The sequence below is a fragment of the Colossoma macropomum genome, unplaced genomic scaffold, assembly GCF_904425465.1.
Source record: "Colossoma macropomum unplaced genomic scaffold, Colossoma_macropomum, whole genome shotgun sequence".
NCBI lineage: Eukaryota > Metazoa > Chordata > Actinopteri > Characiformes > Serrasalmidae > Colossoma > Colossoma macropomum.
This window is the reverse complement of record NW_023494799.1, coordinates 20,687,096-20,708,369: the sequence shown is the minus strand read 5'-3', so window position 1 is coordinate 20,708,369 and position 21,274 is coordinate 20,687,096. Positions and strand designations below refer to the sequence as shown.

The 21,274-nt window shown below is 39.6% G+C and overlaps 1 protein-coding gene across 1 annotated transcript in view; it reads right to left on the bottom strand.

Moving 5' to 3' along the window:
* The window catches only part of LOC118819330 (protein kinase C-binding protein NELL1-like), a 377,055-nt gene extending 376,940 nt beyond the window's left edge, over window positions 1-115 (bottom strand). The window contains exon 1 of the mRNA XM_036587069.1: window positions 18-115. Within this exon, the coding sequence (XP_036442962.1) occupies window positions 18-66 (49 nt within the window). The 5' untranslated portion in view covers window positions 67-115. The remainder of the gene's footprint in view (window positions 1-17) is intronic.
* Window positions 116-21,274: the final 21,159 nt, after the last annotated feature.

The window sequence follows — 21,274 nt, the reverse complement described above, 5'->3', positions numbered from 1 at the left end:
TCAGAAACAGCCCCTACCTGTGCTCGCCGTGCTGAAGAACAGCAGAAGCATCGTATTCAGAGCCATTTGGTACCAGGATGAGGTTTATTAAACAGCCTCTCCAAACTCCAGCTGCTCAGCTCTGAGCGCTTCAGAGAGGCTGAGTGCTGAAGCAGCCTGGACTGTACCACTGCACCGACGCCGGGGGGTTTAGTTTGGTTATACCAAGTTTAAAGCCAAAGAAACTACAGGTGAAGAGGTCATTTTTATGCTTTATTAAACAGTGCAGGGGATTCACAGTTTAGCCAATACCGATTAGAAAGCAAAACCATTAGGTTTTGAGCCGAATGGTTTCTAATGGTCCTTTTTTCAGCAGGATAAAATGGCGATTCTTTTTGAAAATGTCTTCTTTTTATATTTATTGGGTTTTACAAATTTAAACAATAAAACAATTATAATTATGGCCAATAAAACATTGAAGAGCAAACAAGTATTAAGCAAACACACGTAGATCAAATAACTATGTAAATACTTAAATAAGTAAATAACTAGGTAAAAAAAATAATTACAAAACAGGCAGAGCATTCCATTAATGGGCCTAGATTATTGGCAACTAGCAAAAAGAAGCGTCAGACCCGTGAAGGTAAAAAAGAAAGAAAATGTATGTTTTTGTATATGGAATTTTGACAAAATGCCACTTTTCAGTGCTCATTTTTCACTCACAGGCCAATTTACTTCTATTTCCTCCATTAATACTTTTTGTAGTCCTTTGTAAATTAATGTAGTAAATAATTTTACATTTTTTAAAGATTTTTTCTCATATTCAAAATTTAGCACAGTGACAGCATTTTTAATAAAATCATTAATTTTTTTTCCTCCATGATATTTGTCCTTGTTAATTTTCCAAAACAAAATGCTACATGCATTTAAAATCTGTTTGAGAAGATTAAAAACTTGTTAGACCTTAGTATGTAGGACAGTAGTCTAGATGGTCCGAGGGATATATGCTCGTTATCTAGGAAAGTTCAAATCTTCTGTAGCGGATACACCTAAACAAACAAACAAACAAACAAACAAATAAATAATCTCAGGGAAACTACAGTAAAGTCACTTTCCATCTAAAAAAATGTAAAAATCATTCCAGACAGCTCTGCAGTGCATGCAATCCCACAAGAGAAGGTCAATGGTTTCATCATATCAGTGCTGGCTAATACGAGCTAAGCTAATACAAGCAGGGATGCTACTTGAGCTCCATGAAGGAAATTTTTAATATATTTTTTGGTTATAAAAGAACAGAACACAGTGGAAATTAGGTTCATTTTCTAACACAATGCGGCTCAAGGATTAACGTCATGATCGTTCTGCCATATTAGCAAGGTCTGCTCTTTGTTTGCTACAAATGCGTGCACACATACACAGTTCAAGAGCTTAAAGAAAATGATGCGTCCAGGGGGATGCCAAACAACAATATATGGATCAAATTAGCCGATAGAGACAAAGAGTAATTATCTGGATATGCTAATGTTAGCACCACTGTCAGACTTTACTTCAAGCTGCTGTGGCTTATGTGCCTGTTTTTTTTTTTTAAATTGTCAGGTCATTTAAAGCTTATTTATAGTTTACAACTGGATATTCTGTTAAAACACTGGCAAATTGTGATTAATAACAACTCAGTTATTGTTATATTTCACTCAGTAACCGATATGTTCCACTCAGTTACTGATATATTCCACTCAGCTACCAATATATTCCACTCAGTTATTGCTATACTCCACTCAGTTACCGATATACTCCATTCAGTTACCGATATATTTCACTGTTATTGATATACTCCACTCAGTTATCGATATACTCTACTCAGTTACTGATATATTCCACTCAGTTACTGATATACTCCACTCAGTTACCGATATATTCAAGTCAGTTACCGATATACTCCACTCAGTTACTGATATATTTTGCTCAGTTGCTGATATATTCCACTAAGTTACATATATATTTTACTCAGCTACTGATATACTCCACTCAGTTACTGATATATTCCACTCAGTTACTGACATATTCCACTCAGTTACTGATATATTTCACTTAGTTACTGATATACTCGACTAAGTTACTGATATATTCCACTAAGTTACTGATATATTTTACTCAATTATTGTGATACTTAACTAGTTACCAATATATTCCACTCAGTTACTTATATATTCCACTCAGTTACTGATATATTGTACTCGGTTACTGATATATTCCACTCGGTTACTGATATATTCCACTCAGTTACTGATATATTCCACTAAGTTACTGATATATTTTAATCAGTTACTGATATAGTCCACTGAGTCACTGATGTATTCCACTCGGTTACCGATATATTCCACTCAGTTACTGATATATTTTACTCAGTTACTGATATATTCCACTCAGTTACCGATATATTTTAATCAGTTACTGATATAGTCCACTGAGTCACTGATGTATTCCACTCGGTTACCGATATATTCCACTCAGTTACTGATATACTCCACTCAGTTACTGATATATTCCACTCAGTTACTGATATACTCCACTCAGTTACTGATATATTCCACTCAGTTACTGATATACTCCACTCGGTTACTGATATATTCCACTCAGTTACTGATATATTCCACTAAGTTACTGATATATTCCACTCGGTTACTGATATATTCCACTCAGTTACTGATATATTCCACTAAGTTACTGATATATTTTACTCAGTTACTGATATATTTTACTCAGTTACTGATATATTCCACTCAGTTACCGATATATTTTAATCAGTTACTGATATAGTCCACTGAGTCACTGATGTATTCCACTCGGTTACCGATATATTCCACTCAGTTACTGATATACTCCACTCAGTTACTGATATATTCCACTCAGTTACTGATATACTCCACTCAGTTACTGATATATTCCACTCAGTTACTGATATACTCCACTCAGTTACTGATATATTCCACTCAGTTACTGATATATTTTACTCAATTATTTTGATACTTGACTCAGTTACGAATATATTCCACTCAGTTACTGATATATTCCACTGAGTTACTGATATATTCCATTCAGTTACTGATATATTTCACTCAGTTACTGATATATTTTACTGAGTTACCGAGATATTCCACTCAGTTACCAATATATTCCACTCAGTTACCGATATATTCCACTTAGTTACTGACATATTTCACTGACTTATTGTGATATTTCGCTCAGTTACTGATATATTCCACTCAGTTACTGATATATTTCGCTCAGTTACTGATATATTTTACTCAGTTACTGATATATTTCACTCAGTTACTGATATATTTCGCTCAGTTACTGATATATTTTACTTGGTTACTGATATATATCACTCAGTTACTGATATATTTTACTCAGTTACTGATATATTTCGCTCAGTTACTGATATATTTTACTTGGTTACTGATATATTTCACTCAGTTACTGATATATTTTACTGAGTTACCGAGATATTCCACTCAGTTACCAATATATTCCACTCAGTTACCGATATATTCCACTCAGTTACTGACATATTTCACTGACTTATTGTGATATTTCGCTCAGTTACTGATATATTTTACTCAGTTACTGATATATTTCGCTCAGTTACTGATATATTTTACTTGGTTACTGATATATATCACTCAGTTACTGATATATTTTACTCAGTTACTGATATATTTCACTCAGTTACTGATATATTCCACTCAGTTATTGATATATTTCACTCAGTTACTGATATATTCCACTCAGCTACTGATATATTCCACTCGGTTACCGATATATTCCACTCAGTTACTGATATATTCCACTCAGTTAGTGATTCATTTTACTCAGTTACTGATATATTTTACTCAGTTACTAATATATTCCACTCAGTTACTGATATATTCCACTGAGTTACTGATATATTTTACTCAATTATTGTGATACTTAACTAGTTACCAATATATTCCACTCAGTTACTGATATATTCCACTCAGTTAGTGATTCATTTTACTCAGTTACTGATATATTTTACTCAGTTACTTATATATTCCACTCAGTTACTGATATATTGTACTCGGTTACTGATATATTCCACTCGGTTACTGATATATTCCACTCAGTTACTGATATATTCCACTAAGTTACTGATATATTTTGCTCAGTTACTGATATATTTTACTCAGTTACTGATATATTCCACTCAGTTACCGATATATTTTAATCAGTTACTGATATAGTCCACTGAGTCACTGATGTATTCCACTCGGTTACCGATATATTCCACTCAGTTACTGATATACTCCACTCAGTTACTGATATATTCCACTCAGTTACTGATATATTTTACTCAATTATTTTGATACTTGACTCAGTTACGAATATATTCCGCTCAGTTACTGATATATTCCACTGAGTTACCGATATATTCCATTCAGTTACTGATATATTCCACTCAGTTACTGATATATTTCACTCAGTTACTGATATATTTTATTGAGTTACCGAGATATTCCACTCAGTTACCAATATATTCCACTCAGTTACTGATATATTCCACTTAGTTACCGATATATTCAACTCAGTTACTGACATATTTCACTGACTTATTGTGATATTTCGCTCAGTTACTGATATATTCCACTCAGTTACTGATATATTTCGCTCAGTTACTGATATATTTTACTTGGTTACTGATATATATCACTCAGTTACTGATATATTTTACTCAGTTACTGATATATTTCACTCAGTTACTGATATATTCCACTCAGTTATTGATATATTTCACTCAGTTACTGATATATTCCACTCAGTTACCGATATATTCCACTCAGTTAGTGATTCATTTTACTCAGTTACTGATATATTTTACTCAGTTACTAATATATTCCACTCAGTTACTGATATATTCCACTGAGTTATTGTGATATTTCATTCAGTTACTAATATATTCCACGCAGGTACTGATATATTCTACTCAGTTACTAATTTATTTTACTCAGTTACTGATGTATTTTACTCAATTATTGTGATACTTCACTCAGTTACTGATATATTCCACTCAGTTACTGATATATTCCACTGAGTTACTGATATATTCCACTGAGTTACTGATATATTCCACTTGGTTACTGATATATTTCGCTCAGTTACTGATTTATTTCACTCAGTTACTGATATATTCCACTCAGTTATTGATATATTTCACTTTGTTACTGATATATTTTACTCAGTTACTGATATATTCCACTCAGTTACCGATATATTTTACTCGGTTACTGATATATTCCACTCAGTTACCGATATATTCCACTCAGTTACTGATATATTTTACTCGGTTACTGATATATTCCACTCAGTTACTGATATATGCCACTTAGTTACTAATGTATTTTACTCAGTTACTGATATATTCCACTCAGTTACTGATATATTCCACTCAGTTACTGATATATTCCACTCAGTTACTGATATATTTTACTCGGTTACTGATATATGCCACTTAGTTACTAATGTATTTTACTCAGTTACTGATATATTTTACTCAGTTACTGATATTTTCCACTCAGTTACTGATATATTCCACTGAGTTACAGATATATTTTACTCAATTATTGTGATACTTCACTCAGTTACTGATATATTCCACTCAGTTACTAATGCGAACACACAAAATGTTTAAATCAATTTTAAAAAAACAAAAGTAGAGAGAGATACCAATGACAATATATACTAAAGGGGAATTCTGCTGATTTTTCAAAATTCTTCCATAACTCAGTGTTTGAGATGTAAACAGAGTTTGGTGTGAAACAGTTGATTGTAGAGACTCAGATTTCTTTACAGTGGTGGTGATAGGAACCAGTGGTCACCATGACTACAACACAAATACAGACATTTTATTTATTAATCCAAAACCACCAGTGAACCTACACATGTCTTCTGAGTTTTATATGGAACGTTGATGATGATAAAATTGTGGAAAATCTGAAATAATCAGTTTTCTTTGGGGACTATTTTGCCCTGCAAGCATCCCTCCACCATGAATGGGTTCTCAAAAGTCCTCAAAACCATCGTAAAACAGTATGTCAGACATCAGACTGTGTATTCATAACCATTTAATGTAATATCTTTCTGTGAGGGAGCTTTTCGAGGTGGACGTCTGATTCCTATCACCACCACTTTGAGCAATTCTGACTCTGTTTCTCTAGAACAGAGTGTTTCACACCAAACCACTCTGAATGACTCTGTTTACATCTCATCCGTTGAATTATGCAGGAATTTTGAAAAATCTGTGGAATTCCCTTTTAACAGTTACAATGGAGATGCTCTATGGAATGGGGTTAAAAACAGTAAAACAGTAAACATACATGGCACTCTGATTAGAATATAAGAGCTTTAAATGATAATATAGGTAATATTAAATGCAAAACCCCAAATAAATATTCAAGAAGACTTCCGTGGATGTTTATGTTTTCGTGCATGCTTTTTAAATGTAATACTGCAGAGTTCAGAGATTGTATTATTCGAATAATCGTCGTGTGTGTGCTCGGAACGCTGTGCATGCACATACAGTACACAAGCACCAAATAATTCATTGAGAGCTGTCAGTTAAGGCTTTGAGCCCACTGCCTTTTTCCTTGTGTCCCATTCTGCCCTCTCCAACTCGATCAGTGTCTCTCTCCATCTCGCCCCCACCCCTGGGACCCTGAAGGCTTTTTATAAGCACAGGTACTCCAATCTGCTTCCCTCCTGGGCTGTGTCCCTGTAGGATCCCATTAATCATGCTGCTCCCTTCTCCTGCAGGCCTAATTTCAGCGCATTGTCATGTTGTCTGGGTTACACGCCTCATAAGAGCGCTGGCACACGGTGACAACGCTGAAAAACAAAGCTTTTTTTTTACCACACTGTGATTTGGACATGAATTCTCCATCACAGAGCGAAAATTACAATAACTAAATCTAATCTCAGCTGTGTGAGTGTTCAGTGTATCACTCTTTACCTTTATTACAGCTTCCACTCTTTTCAGGAGACTCACTTTCAGTTCTCAAAGAAGTCTGCAGACACACCTCCAAAGTTCATTTTCTGAAGTAAACCAAACATATTCAGTGATGTTGAGGGCGGTTCATGGCTCACAAAGTGGGCATGGCTGTGTGTCACTCCAAATCAGTTGACCAATAGACGTGCAGGTGAATGCACAAGACCACACCCTCTCTGTGAAAATCTGTCAGTTTAGTTAGAAGCAAAGATTCCAGAAGCTGTAAATGCATCATCAAATGTGAAAACAATGCATAGACTAATAAAATGAGTAATAAATTTCAATCAAAATGAATGAAAATGAGCAGTAATCATTTTTAAAAAATTTGATTTAAAGCAGCAATGCTTAAGACGATGCAACCTGTTGAATTTACACTTCAGACAGTAGCTCCTCCTCCCTCTTCACTCTTCCCCATTTAATTACCAGTCTAGAAGAAACACTGCAAGTTCAGCATCAAACTTCATCCCTTTATTCGCTGAGAGCTCCAGCAGTGGAAAGCAGTGCTGATGCTAACTCTTGTATAGCTTCTGTACATCAAGCTTGACAACATAACAATAGCAGAACTCTTTTTGGTGCTATACAGAACTCATTCTCCATCATTCTGAAGAACCATAACACCATGCAGAGAACCACTTAAGCATGCAGATGATTCCTTGAGTGTTCATGGTTTTCTATAGAACCATTGTCTTTACTAAAGAACCCTTGAGGAACCATCTTTTTAAAGAGTGTACATATTCATAACTTTACTAAAAATAACATATTCTGACTTCTGACCGCTGTATTTATGTTTATTCTGATGTTATATAGTATTTTTACTGACAAAAACATACTTAATGTAGACTAATAATAAGATCATAATAACAGGTACAAAACACAATCTGATAAACAATTAGAACCACATTGTATTAGAAATAGACACATTTATAGAAAAAGCAACCCAAAATAAACCATAAATGCTAAAAACACACCACACTCAAAAAGATAAACAAATATATTGTTCATAGTGTCGTGAGTGCAGTGGGGCTGGTCTTATGATGCTTTATAAAAGGCCTGTGGGCAGATTCCCATTTTCCAAACAGGTTCTTACAATCCTTTAAGGAAGCCCATCTGAGAGAAGAGCTGTTTCATATCCTGTGATTTCAGGAACATGAGAAATAACCACTAATGCAGGATTTTATACTGAAAAAACCCATAAAGGAGAAAAACACAGCAGAAGCTACAATATGATTATAGAGAACAATTTTCACAATTTACCCCCGATACAGGAGGCTGTGTTTGGTGTTTTCCCTCCAGCTTCTGGTGGAGTTCAATTAAAACAGCATTATCCTGCTCTGACACACAGCTGTGCAGCGACAGCACGCAGAGAAAAAAACTGAGTCGAAACATTCTGCCTTAAAATAGACAGACTGAATATTAAACACTCACTCTCAGAGTCACATCGATCCCACAGTGCACTGCTTTATAGCCCCCATAGAAATATTACAGATATTACGGAGAGAGAGAGAGAGAGAAAGAGAGAGAGAGGGAGGGTAAGAGAGAGACAGAAGAGCGAGGAGAGAGAGGGAGAGAAAAAATGAGAGACAAACAACGGAGAGAGGAGAGAAAGAGACAAAGAGAGAGAGGGAGAGGGAGGAGAGAGAGAAAGAGACAAAGAGAGTGAGAGACACAGAGAGAGACAGGAAGAGTATGCGAGAACGAGGCAAAGAGAAGAGTGAAGAGAGAGAGAAAGAGAGAAACAATGGAGAGAGGAGAGAGAGGGAGATGGAGAGGAGAAAGAGACAGAGAGTGAGAGAGAGATAGAGAGAGAGAGACAAAGAGAGCGAGGGGGAGAGAGAGAAAAAGAGAGGGACAGAGACAGAGAGAGAAAGAGGGAGAAAAATAGATTGTGTGGGAGACAGAGAGGTTGAGAGCCGTAGAAAGAGAGATAGAGATCTGAGGAGAGAGGAGGAAAGACAGAGCGAAAGAGAAGAGAAACAGAGTGAGAGCGAGGAGAGAGCAGGAGAGAGAGAGAGAAAGTGAGAGTAAGAGAGAGAGAGAGAGAGAGAGAGAAAGTGAGAGTAAGAGAGAGAGAGAGAGGGAGAGAGAGTGGTGGAGAGATATAGGGGAGAAGTCAGTGTGTATAATTGGAGATACATTAAGCAGAAGAACAGTGGAGACGTCCCGGCGGAGCTGCAGCAGAGTAATGTCACTAGGCAAGTGGGGCGAGCGAGAAGATTGCTGAATGCTGAATGCTGGAGTGTGTTATAGACAGTGGTGGACAAAGTACACAAATCATGTACTTGAGTTAAAATAGAGATACCCAAGGTAAAATATTACTCAAGTAAAAGTAGAAGTCCTCCATTTAGACCTCCACTTGAGTAAAAGTACAAAAGTATTTTCCCTCAAATGTACTTAAGTATCGAAAGTAAAAGTACTAAAATATTAATTAACTTAATGCAACCTAGTTACAAGTTTGATAAAAACTTGATTTAAACACAGGTTCACAAATGTGTTTTCATTTACTATATTGCATCTGTAGGTCTCTAAACTAGCCAAAACAAATTTACTATAAAATGAAACAGTGTTTGTATAAATTCAGAAAAAAGACACATGCCAGTCACAACTGCATACGTGTACATATTTCTATATTGTGGTCTATTTACACAAAGTTAGGTTAGTTCCATCATTTATGTAGGAAAAGGCACTTCCAAAATTTTACTCCGCTGCACTGACGTCGAACCGCATGCTTGCAGTGGGTCGGTATGTCCAACAGGTCAAAATAAGCTTAAAACTAAGTGCGCGCTGTACTCTGATTGGTGTTCTTGCTTCACGCTTCTTTCGTTTTGACATGTTATGTTTTTATACACACATAAGCTAAAAGGAACGACAGATTTCGCATAATGTAGTGGAGTAAAAAGTAAGATATTTGACTTTGAAATGTAGTGGAGTGAAAGTAAAAAGTCACCAAAAATGGAAATACTTCAGTAAAGTACAGATACACAAAAAAATTACTTAAGTACAGTAATTACATTTACTTACTAGTTACTGTCCACCACTGGTTATAGAGCAGATGGTGAAGTTTGAGGGTCATGTGTTTGGGCTGCATTAGAAAGATTGTCCTGGACTCAGACGATTCTTCAACTGTTACAGCTAATTCCACACACACGACACTGTATTTATTAAAATGTGGCTGAGGGCAACCTTTACCTGTTTTTGTATTATAGGTGTAAAGATGTAAAATGGACCAGTGAACCACTAAACCAGTCACTAGCACCGTTTGATTTTCTGCAGTTATTGGATTATTAGGTGTGAACCCACTGAACCAGTTACTGACACAATCTGATTTTCTGCAGTTATTGGATTAATAGGTGTTAACACACTGAACCAGTTATTGACACAATCTGATTTTCTGCAGTTATTGGATTATTAGGTGTAAACACACTGAACCAGTTACTGACAATTTCTAAAAGCATTTATTAGTATTTGTTATTGTATTTGTTCAGTTGTGTAAAGTTGTAATAAAGGTTACAGATGTAACTAAACAGTACTGACTTCTGTGTTCTTCATTGTACTTTACATTAACCATGTACATATGCAGTAAAACACTCACACACAATGTATTTCAATTAAACAAGATGTCACATCATAACTGCATTATGGAATCAATACCTACAACACTTGCTTTTGTCATGTTAAAGGTTCATTGGATCATATTTAAAATTAAGATACTGGAATACAAATTCATTTCAAAAGGTATCAAACAGTGAAGTGCATTTTGTATCCAGGATTTTGGATATTTTCATACATTTTCAAATGGATTTGATGAACACATTTACATACATTTATTTTTGTCTATCTGTAATATTTCTCTATACATTTTAAAATAAATGTGTTTTAAAATATATTTGGTTAATATGGCAAAATATTCTGAAATACATTTTAGTGTTTGGAATGTATGCCCTGTGATGGACTGGCGACCTGTCCAGGGTGTATCCTGCCTTCCACCCGAAGACAGCTGGGATAGGCTCCAGCACCCCCCGCAACCCAGAAGGATAAGTGGCTTAGAAGATGTGTGTGTTTGTGCGTGTGTGTGTGTGTTTGGAATGTATTTCAGCATCAACTGCAATGTGAAACATATTTCAAATACATAAAAATACATGTCTATATTTTTCTTCCATATGGAATACCAAACCATAAAACTGCATCTGTGTTGTTATTCGGAATCTGGTCATGAGTTTCGGTGGGTTTTTAAACAGGTATCGCTGAGAGAGAGAGAGAGAGAGAGAGAGAGAGAGAGAGAGAGAGAGAGAGTGAGAGAGAGAGAGCAGCTCCAAGGACATTGCTCCCTCAACTCACAGTCAGCAAGGTCAAACTCGGGGGGTCCACCACCATCAGCTGCTTATAATGACACCCAAAGGGATCAATGATTTAACTGGAGTTTGTCAGCGGCTGTTTGGGCCTCAGTGACTGTCACTTCCTCTGGAAATGATTAATGTTGTCCTCTAAGGCTATACGAGAGAGGAAACAGAAAAAGGAGAGAGGAAAAACCTATATCACCACGTTCGTAAAATACTCCAACTTGAAAGCCGCAGATAGTCTTCAATAAAACGATAAAGCTGCCACACTTACTGTGCTGATTGTGGACTTTCAATTTTTCTGTTGCTGCATTTTTGTCCCCTTGTCTGAGAGCAATTTTACTTCAAGTGCTTAAAAGATAGAGCAGAACATAAAGTACACAAAAGCGCTCGGTGTAAAAGTCAGAGATACACAATATAAAACCGCTTGATTGCTTTTATCAGCCAGAAGTGAAGCTTGCTGCTGCTGTGTTTGTGTGTCTGCTGGAAAAGGACGCATCAAGCTGGGGTTCATTGTCAGCTTCGCTCACAAAGCCATTCATAAATTCGCAGGGAGAGCTGCTCCGGTACTCCTGAACCGAAGACTGACCCAGTTTTAGTCTAACTTTAGTTGGAGGGATGTACACAGCGCTGTTAAAGCAGACAGGCGGCTTTCTGCCAGCCAACATGTGATGGGGAACTGGGACAACATCAAGTGCATTCCTAGTTTAGAAACCCCCCCAAACACCCCCCACCACCCCACCAATCTGCACACATCACAAACTCATTCACACAGAAACATATTCCATTATTTCAGTTCACACAGAGTCTAAATGTGGACTTTTGAGGTTTTAAAGTTTTAAAAATGTTAACTTACTGCAAATTAAAAGCTTTTTTAATTGTATATTATGTTTTTGCATTTTAAAAATGCAAATGAGAGACATTCTGTGCGTATACACAGCAAAAACATGGAGAATAAATATGTTCTCTGATTGTTTTTCTTTTTAATCAACATATTTACAGGTCTGGAACAATTCATAAGTATTTCTACTGAGTTGCATTACTTTTACAGTTGTTGTACAAATATACAGGACTGTATTTTAATTACAGTTTATTACTGTAACTGTACAGCAGATCAACAGCTACATCACAGTAATCTTGTGTTTTTGAAGAAAACTGTTGTAAGCATAATTATATTACAGCATATTGTGTATGGGAACTACTGCTCTATCTAGGCTCTGTGCACAAATGCATTCTTTGAACTAGGTACATGACCAGGAAACACAGCTTTTAACCGCTGTGCACATATAAAATCATCATATTTTTCATTACAACACAAAAAAGCACTTACTGCAGAAAATCAGATAATTCTTAATGTTCCACACTGATTTTAAGACTTTGGGATACATTTACTTCCAAACAATGGGATCTAACTGTTCACCATGTGGCCATGAGGGACAGGGATGCAGCCTCATTTCCTGCTCTAAAATGCAGGGAAGTGGCTAAAATAAGGCTCTGCTTACAGACTAAGGCCCCATCCCATTTCTTATGTTTACCCCTACCCCTTTTTGAGTGTCACCTTGCCCTTTGGAACTGAGTTATAAGGGATAGTGGCTGACATTTTCCCTATGAAATGGAACCCTCAAATAAAAAAGAAAATTACTTCATTAACAGGCTACTAGTTGTGCTCTGTAGGCAACCCTTGCAGAGGAGGGTAAAGTTCAGCAACCTCACTGCTGGGCTTTAGTTACATTTAGGGAATCATATGCCTTCAAAAGGGGGGGCAATTATTTATTATCGCCTGCCCCTAATTATTCAGTGATATGAAGCTGGAGTCAGCTATTCTCCAGCTTCTTGTTTGAATTTTCACGTTCCACCTTAAATAATGCAGCAATTCTTGCCTGAGGTGCCAGAATGTAACTGCTGGACTATTTAAGGTGGAACGGGAAATTTAGCAAGACATCAGGTACTACTACTGATTTTTTTTTGCTTGTTATGAAGAAAATGACCATAATACACTGAAATGACTTTAAACTAAGATGATACAATGGTTTTTGTAATTTTTAACGGAAAAAATATCACATTTGTGGGTTTCTTCAGTTGCTTGCATAGCCATCTTGCTGTTTTTTGATACAGGTGAGGGGTGCAATGGGATCGGGCCTAAAACTTGTTATACTTTTTTGTTATACTTTAGTCCTTCTGAAGGTTCTAGATAACTGACTGAATATGAGCCATAGTCTAAGCAGGTTTGGGTTAATTGTTAGGAATGGAAAACAGTGGCAGCAGCTCTATGTCAGAACTCTTACTGAAAGTGTCACTGTAAAACTGATACATACAAGCTCAGATATATGGAAATCACAATATATATATGGAAGACAAATTTAGACTTCCAGATGGTTGCTAGTCTTTTTAGCTATGTTAATGTACTTTAGTCCATGTTTATAGATAACCATGAGTCATACAGTGTCAGAAACCACATAATCAAGTCTATTAGAGATGCTGAACAACTCCACATGGTTTTGGGCAGCATACAGTTAGCACCATGCTAATTGGTAATTCATTACCTTCCACGACTTGTTAGCTACATTAGCCCTGTAGCTCCAGTGCTAAAACTAAAGAAGCAAAATTCAGACACCAAACCTGTCTTTGCTGATTGACTATATCTGGGGTAAGGGGAGGGGGGATTCGTCATTGAATCACTTTAATGTGCCATCTTTCTTTGCCCTGTTAATTACATTCAGTAAAGTAAGCAGGCTCAGCACATGGAGACAGAAGTTGTCATTTCCGCTGAAATGTGGGCGTAAAGTGATGCTGCGGGTCCATCTGCGTGCGAGACCACCTGCTGGGTGTGTGTAGGCCGCTGCACAGGGGTGAGGAGTGTGAAGGCCCTGTGGGGGGGCGCTGAAACCTGCTGATGTTTGTTACAGTCCCAGCAAGGCAGGACTATCTGCACCTCTCTCTCTCTCTCTTGCTCTCTCTTTTTACAGTATCAGCGTATCTTTATGTGTAAATATGTACAACAGTGTCTATACAACATACATTATTCTCAACTTCATCTGGTGAGCGAAGACCTTTAGCCATAGCAAGGTACAAATGTCACCTTAGGCTTAAATTAAGCTTATGGATTTACAAAAGCTTTCTAGATGCAAATGGAAAAAATGTTATTTATAATTGTGCATTGTAACAATGTGCAACACTACTGTCATCTGGTTTATGTTGTTTTTCTTCTTCCTCTTTCTTATTTTTCAGCCAATTGTCCCACAGTTTTCAAGATATTGACATCATTCCATCTCCGGAATGTTCAGTATGATCAGGAATGGTGTGCTTCTGTGCAGCTTTTTGATTGGATGTATAGTTTTTATACAATCATCATTAAATGACAATATTTTTCCCCATAGGACTGAATGGGGTACAAAAGTTTAACTTAAATCACAATGATAGAAATCCATTAGTAACTCTCTATAAACCTTGTAGGATACCATCGCAACCACCAGAAACCACCTAGCAACCCCCTAGCAACCACATGGGATTCAATAGCAACTGCCTAGCAGTGTCCTAGCAACCACCTGGGATTTAATAGCAACTGCATAGCAACACCCTAGCTACCACCTGGGATAACATAGAAACTGCATAGCAACCCCCTAGCAACCACCTGGGATTTAATAGCAACTGCATAGCAACCCCCTAGCAACCACCTGGGATTTAATAGCGACTGCATAGCAACACTCTAGCAAGCACCCAGCAACCCCTTAGCTACCACCTAGGATTTTATAGCAACCACCTAGCAACCCCCTGGCATACCATAGCAACTGCACAGCAGCATCTTAGCTAGCTTTAAGCTGCTCAGTCACTCTGCATTTTCTTCAGGAAATACACTTTTCTAGTTTATTATAAATTGTGCTAATGTAAAAATCAAATATATATATATGTGTATATATACATAAATATATATTTATATATATATATATATATATATATATATATATATATATATATATATATACATAAACCCATTTCCAAAAAAGTTGGGATGCTGTGCAGAATGTAAATAGGAATAGGACGCAATGATATACAAATCATGTAAACCATATTTTAAAAGTAAAATACTACAAAGACAACATATTAAATGTTGAAACTGAGGAATTAAAAATATGTGCCCATTTTAAATTTAATGCCAACAACACATTCCAAAAAAGCTGGGACAGGAGCATGTTTACCACTGTGTTTCATCAACTCTGTAAGTGTCTGGGAACTGAGGAGACTGCTGTAGTTTTGAAAGTGATATGTTTTCCCATTCTTGTTTGATATAGGACTTCAGCTGCTCAACAGTTCAGGGTCTTCTTTGTCAGATTTTTCATTTCATAATGCCCCAAATGTTATCAGTGGGTGACAAGTCTGGACTGCAGGCAGGTCAGTTTAGCACCTGGACTCTTTTACTACAGAGCCACGCTGTTGTAATACATGCAGAATGTGGTTTGAAACTGTCTTGCTGAAATAATCAAGGCTTTCCGTGAAAAAGACATCATCAGGATGGCAGCATATTTTGTCATAAATAGTGCCTTCACAGATGTGCACGTCACCAATACCTCGTGCACTAATGTCTCCCTGTATCATCATGAATACTGGCTTTTGAACTGTGCACTGATAACAAGCTGAGTGGTCTTTAGCCCGGAGGACACAGTGTCCATGATTTCCAAAAAAAAAAAATCAAACGTTGATTCGTCAGACCACAGGACACTTTTCCACTTCCCCTCAGTCCATTTTTAATGAGCTTGGGCCCAGAGAAGGTGGCAGCGTTTCTGGATCCAGAAAGGCTCAGTCTCTCTGAGATGTTCTTTTAATACTTAATCATGTTACTGACCTGTTGCCAATTAACCACCAGGTGTTTTTTAGCATTACACAACTTTACCAGCCTTTTGTTGCCCCTGTCCCAACTTTTTTGGAATGTGTTGTTGGCATCAAATTCAAAATGGGCAAATATTTTTCAATAAACAATAAAACTGGTCAGCTTCAACATTTGATATGTTGTCTTTATACTATTTTCAATGAAATATAGGGTTCAAGTGATCTGCACATCATTGCCTATCCCAGCTGTCATTGGGTGGAAGGCAGGATACACCCTGGACAGGTCACCATTCCATCGCAGAACAGACAGACAGACAGACAGACGTATACATTCACACACACACTACATATCTTTGGACTGTGGGAGGAAACCGAAGCACCCGGAGGAAACCCACTCAGACACAGGGAGAACACGCAAACTCCACACAGAAAGGACCCTGCTCACCTGGCCGGGAATCAAACTCAGGTCCTTCTTGCTATGAGGCGACAGCGCTACAGTGCCAACATGCCGCCCGTATCGTCACTGTCCAAAGAAAAACAAATATCTCCAATGTAAGTTAATGAAAAGAGATTTTATTCTAAGCAATTTTGGAGCATTTCTATTGGTCCAATCATCATGAGATTTTCACACAACGTAAAGGACAGCTACTGAGCTCAAAAGTACACATACATATGTTCCTGTACAACTGTGCTATGTCATATTTTTCTGATAATCAATTTTAGAGTGAATTATACTCCTGCACATGTTGCTAATGTCACACAGCATGGTCTATGCAGTGTAACACTCTACTTTTATACTCTTTTCATATGAGGAGGTGAGGAGAGGAGAGGAGAAGCAGGTCTAACTAACAAATACTAATACTACACTAATAAACCCTAATGTAACCTAATCCATCAGTAATCTAACCCAATCAAATCCTAACCCTAATCTATCTTTAATTCTAATCTGACCCTAATCTGACCATTGCTCTAAATTTACCCGAACATGAACCTAATCTAACTTAATGTAACTCCAACCCTAACACTAATCTAGCCCTCTAGTCTTAAACCTATATCATAATCTGACTCAATCTAAATTTGTTAGGGACACAGGAACAAAACAAAACTATAATTAAAACAAATAAACTCCAAACATGTATTTCTGTAGCACTGCATGTTGTATGCAATACTCTTCACATTTTCTTAGAGGATTACTGTGCATGTTCATATTACTATTATCTAAATCTTGAACCTTTTGTTATATTATGAGGACATAACCTGCCCAGTCAGAGCAGAATATCATTATTTTTCACCTCAGGACAAGTAATTCCTATGGGGAATGTGTAAAGGTTAATTGGAAGATGATGTGCGAAAGTTGACATGTAATTGGATTTTGAACCTTTAGCTGACGAGCTCATTTATCTGGTCACTACTATCATCAATCCTGCTAACAGCGTATTAAAAACTTCAGACTGAAACTGTGGAATTCAGAATTTCAGAATTTCCTAAACAACTTCTTAAAATATTTCAACACTCTTAAAAGAACTTTTATATTTGACAATTTTTAATGCTGGTTTGCTAATCAACTCATCTCGCTATTATGCGGAACCAACCAGTAGACTCTTCTTCTGTAGGCTGAATGGGTGGGGCTAAACTGCTCTAAGATAAACGGTGGGGATAAACTGCTGTAGGCTGAATGGGTAGGGCTAAACAGCTGTAGGCTGAATGGATGAGGCTAAACTGCTGTAGGCTGAATGGGCAGGGCTAAGCTGCTGTAGGCTGAATGGGCAGGGCTAAGCTGCTGTAGGCTGAATGGGTGAAGCTAAACTGCTGTAAGATAAATGGGTGGGGCTAAACTGCTGTAGGCTGAATGGGTGAGGCTAAACTGCTGTAGGCTGAATGGGTGGGGCTAAACTGCTATGGGCTGAATGGGTGGGGCTAAATTGCTGTGTTGTTTCATGTGAACCAGATGTTTTGAAAATTTTACCATGTTTACATACCACATCCAATTTTTTTAACTATTATTTAAAAAAAACAAGGAAATCCAGTTTTCCCTGATATAGTTTTTTTTTTAAATAACCATCCCTTCCTGGATCGGGGCCTTGTCGAGGCGGAAGGGCTTGTGTGGTCTAGGGATCTTCAGAGCTAAGTCGTCGGCAGCAGTATGCACCTAGTAGGGTCTCCCAGGGCGAACAGGTCTGGAGTGAAGACCCAGACTAACTCGATCCAAAAATCCTCTATGAAAAATGGACACAGACAATCGTGTACTCTGCCTGGGAGAGGGTCACCGGGACCTACCCCTGGAGCCAGGCCTGGGGGTAGCGTCCTCCGGCGAGTGCCTGGTGGCTGGGCAGCCCACGTAACCCGGCCAGGCTCAGGCCGAAGAGGCAACGTGGGGGGACCATGTGGGCCCACCACCCACAAGGTCCAGCATGGGGGAGCGGTGCAGTGCCGTATAGGCAGTGGGAGATTGCAGGGGGGTCCCTGGTGGCCTAGGCCCCTGCGGCAGAAACTGGCTCTTGGTACGTGGAATGTAACCTCACTGGGGGGGAAGGAGCCGGAGCTTGTGCGGGAGGTTGAGAGGTACCAACTAGATATAGTTGGGCTCACCTCCACCCACAGTGTCGGCTCTGGAACCAAACTCTTTGATAGGGGTTGGTCCCTCTCCTACTCCGGGGTTGCACAGGGTGAGAGGCGCCGGGCAGGTGTGGGGATACTCACGAGTCCCCGGCTGGCAGCCGTGCAGTTGGAGTTTGTCCCGGTGGACGAGAGGGTCGCCTCAATGTGAATTAAAATCGTAGAGAGGAAAACTCTTATGCACCAAACAGCAGGTCGGAGTATTCGGCCTTCTTGGAGCAAGTGGGCGTGGTTCTGGAAAGGGTCCCGCCTACAGACTCCATAGTCTTACTGGGAGACTTCAATGCTCATGTTGGCAATGACTGGGAGACCTGGAGAGGCGTGATTGGGAAGAACGGCCTGCCCGATCTAAACCCGAATGGTGAATTGCTTTTGGACTTCTGTGCCAGGCATGGATTGTCCATAACGAACACTAAGTTCGAACACAAGGATGTTCATAAGTGTACATGGTACCAGAGCTCCTTGGGTCATAGGTCAATGATCGACTTTGTTGTCGTTTCATCTGACTTGGGACCATATGTTCTGGACACTCGGGTGAAGAGAGGTGCTGAGCTGTCAACCGATCACCATCTGGTGGTGAGTTGGCTCAGATGGCAGGGAAGACCGATGGTCAGACCCGGTAGACCCAAGTGAATAGTGAGGGTGTGCTGGGAACGACTGTCTGAGGCCCCTGTTCGGAAAGATTTTAACTCCCACCCCCGGGAGAGCTTTTCTCATGTCCCGGAGGAGGTAGGGGACATGGAGTCTGAATGGACCCTGTTCAAAACCTCCATTGTGGAAGCTGCCAGGCGTAGCTGTGGCCAAAAGCTTGTTGGTGCCTGTCAGGGCGGTAACCCAAGAACCCCCTGGTGGACACCGGGGGTGTGGGAGGCCATCAAGCTGAAGAAAGAGGCCTTTAGGGACTGGATGGCCCGAAGGACTCCTGACTCAGCAGATAGGTACCGACAGGTGAAAAAGGTGGCAGCCGCAACGGTGGCAGAAGCAAAATCCAGGGCGTGGGAGGAGTTTTGAGAAGCCATGGAAAAAGGCTTTTGATCGGCCTCAAGGAGGTTCTGGACGATTGTCCGGCGACTGAGGAGCGGTCGGGGTGGCTGCGCCCAAGCTGTATTCAGCAGGGCTGGGGAAGCTCTGACTTCAAATGAGGATATTGTCGGTCTGTGGAAGGAGCACTTTGACGAACTCTTTAATCCGGGAGATATGCCTCCCTCACGGGAGTCAGGGCCAGAGGCTTCTGGCGTGTCAAGCTTCATTTCCCTGGTGGAGGTCACTGAGGTAGTTGGCAAGCTCTTCAGTGGTAAGGCACCGGGGGTGGATGAGATTGATCCGGAGATGCTTAAGGCTCTGGATATTGTGGGGCTGTCGTGGCTGGCACGCCTCTGTAATATTGCATGGACCTCGGGAATGGTACCCTTGGACTGGCAGACCGGGGTGGTGGTCCCTATTTTTAAGAAAGGGGACCGGAGGGTGTGTGCCAACTATCGGGGTATCACACTGCTCAGCCTCCCTGGGAAAGTATATGCCAAGGTGCTAGAAAGGAGACTTCGACCGATAGTTGAACCTCGGATTGAGGAGGAACAATGCGGATTCCGTCCCGGCCGTGGAACAATGGACCAGCTTTTCACCCTCTCATGGATTGTTGATGGGGCATGGGAATTTGCCAACCCAGTCTACATGTGTTTTGTGGATTTGGAGAAGGCTTATGACCGTGTTCCCCGAGATATCTTGTGGGAGGTCCTCCGGGAGTATGGGGTGCCGGGGCTGCTACTCTGGGCCATTCAATCTCTGTACTCCCAGAGTGAGAGCTGTGTTCGTATACTCGGCATTAAGTCGGACTCTTTCAGTGTTAGCATTGGACTCCGCCAGGGTTGTGCTCTGTCTCCACTCCTGTTCGTGATATTCATGGACAGGGTGTCAAGGCGTAGCCGTGGTCAGGAGGGCATTATGTGTGGAGGCCGAAGGGTGGCGTCTCTGCTATTTGCAGATGATGTTGTTCTTTTGGCTGGATCACATGGATGCCACCAGCGCACACTGGAGCAGTTTGCAGCTGAGTGTGAAGCGGTTGGTATGCGGATCAGCACCTCCAAGTCTGAGTCCATGGTCTTAGCCCGGAAAAGGATGGCATGCCCACTCCAGGTAGGGGGAATGGACTTGCCCCAGGTGGAGGAGTTTAAGTATGTCGGGGTCTTGTTCACGAGTGATGGGAAGAGGGATTGTGAGATCGACCGCAGGCTGGGACAGGTGGCAGCAGTAATGCGGTCGCTGTACCGGACTGTAGTGGTGAAGAGTTTACCGTTCGGTCTACATCCCAACCCTCACCTATGGTCATGAGCTATGGGTAATGACCGAAAGAATGAGATCACGAATACAAGCGGCGGAAATGAGCTTTCTTCGCAGGGTGGCGGGCTACACTCTATTTGATAGGGTGAGGAGCTCGGCCATCCGGGAGGAGCTCGGAGTA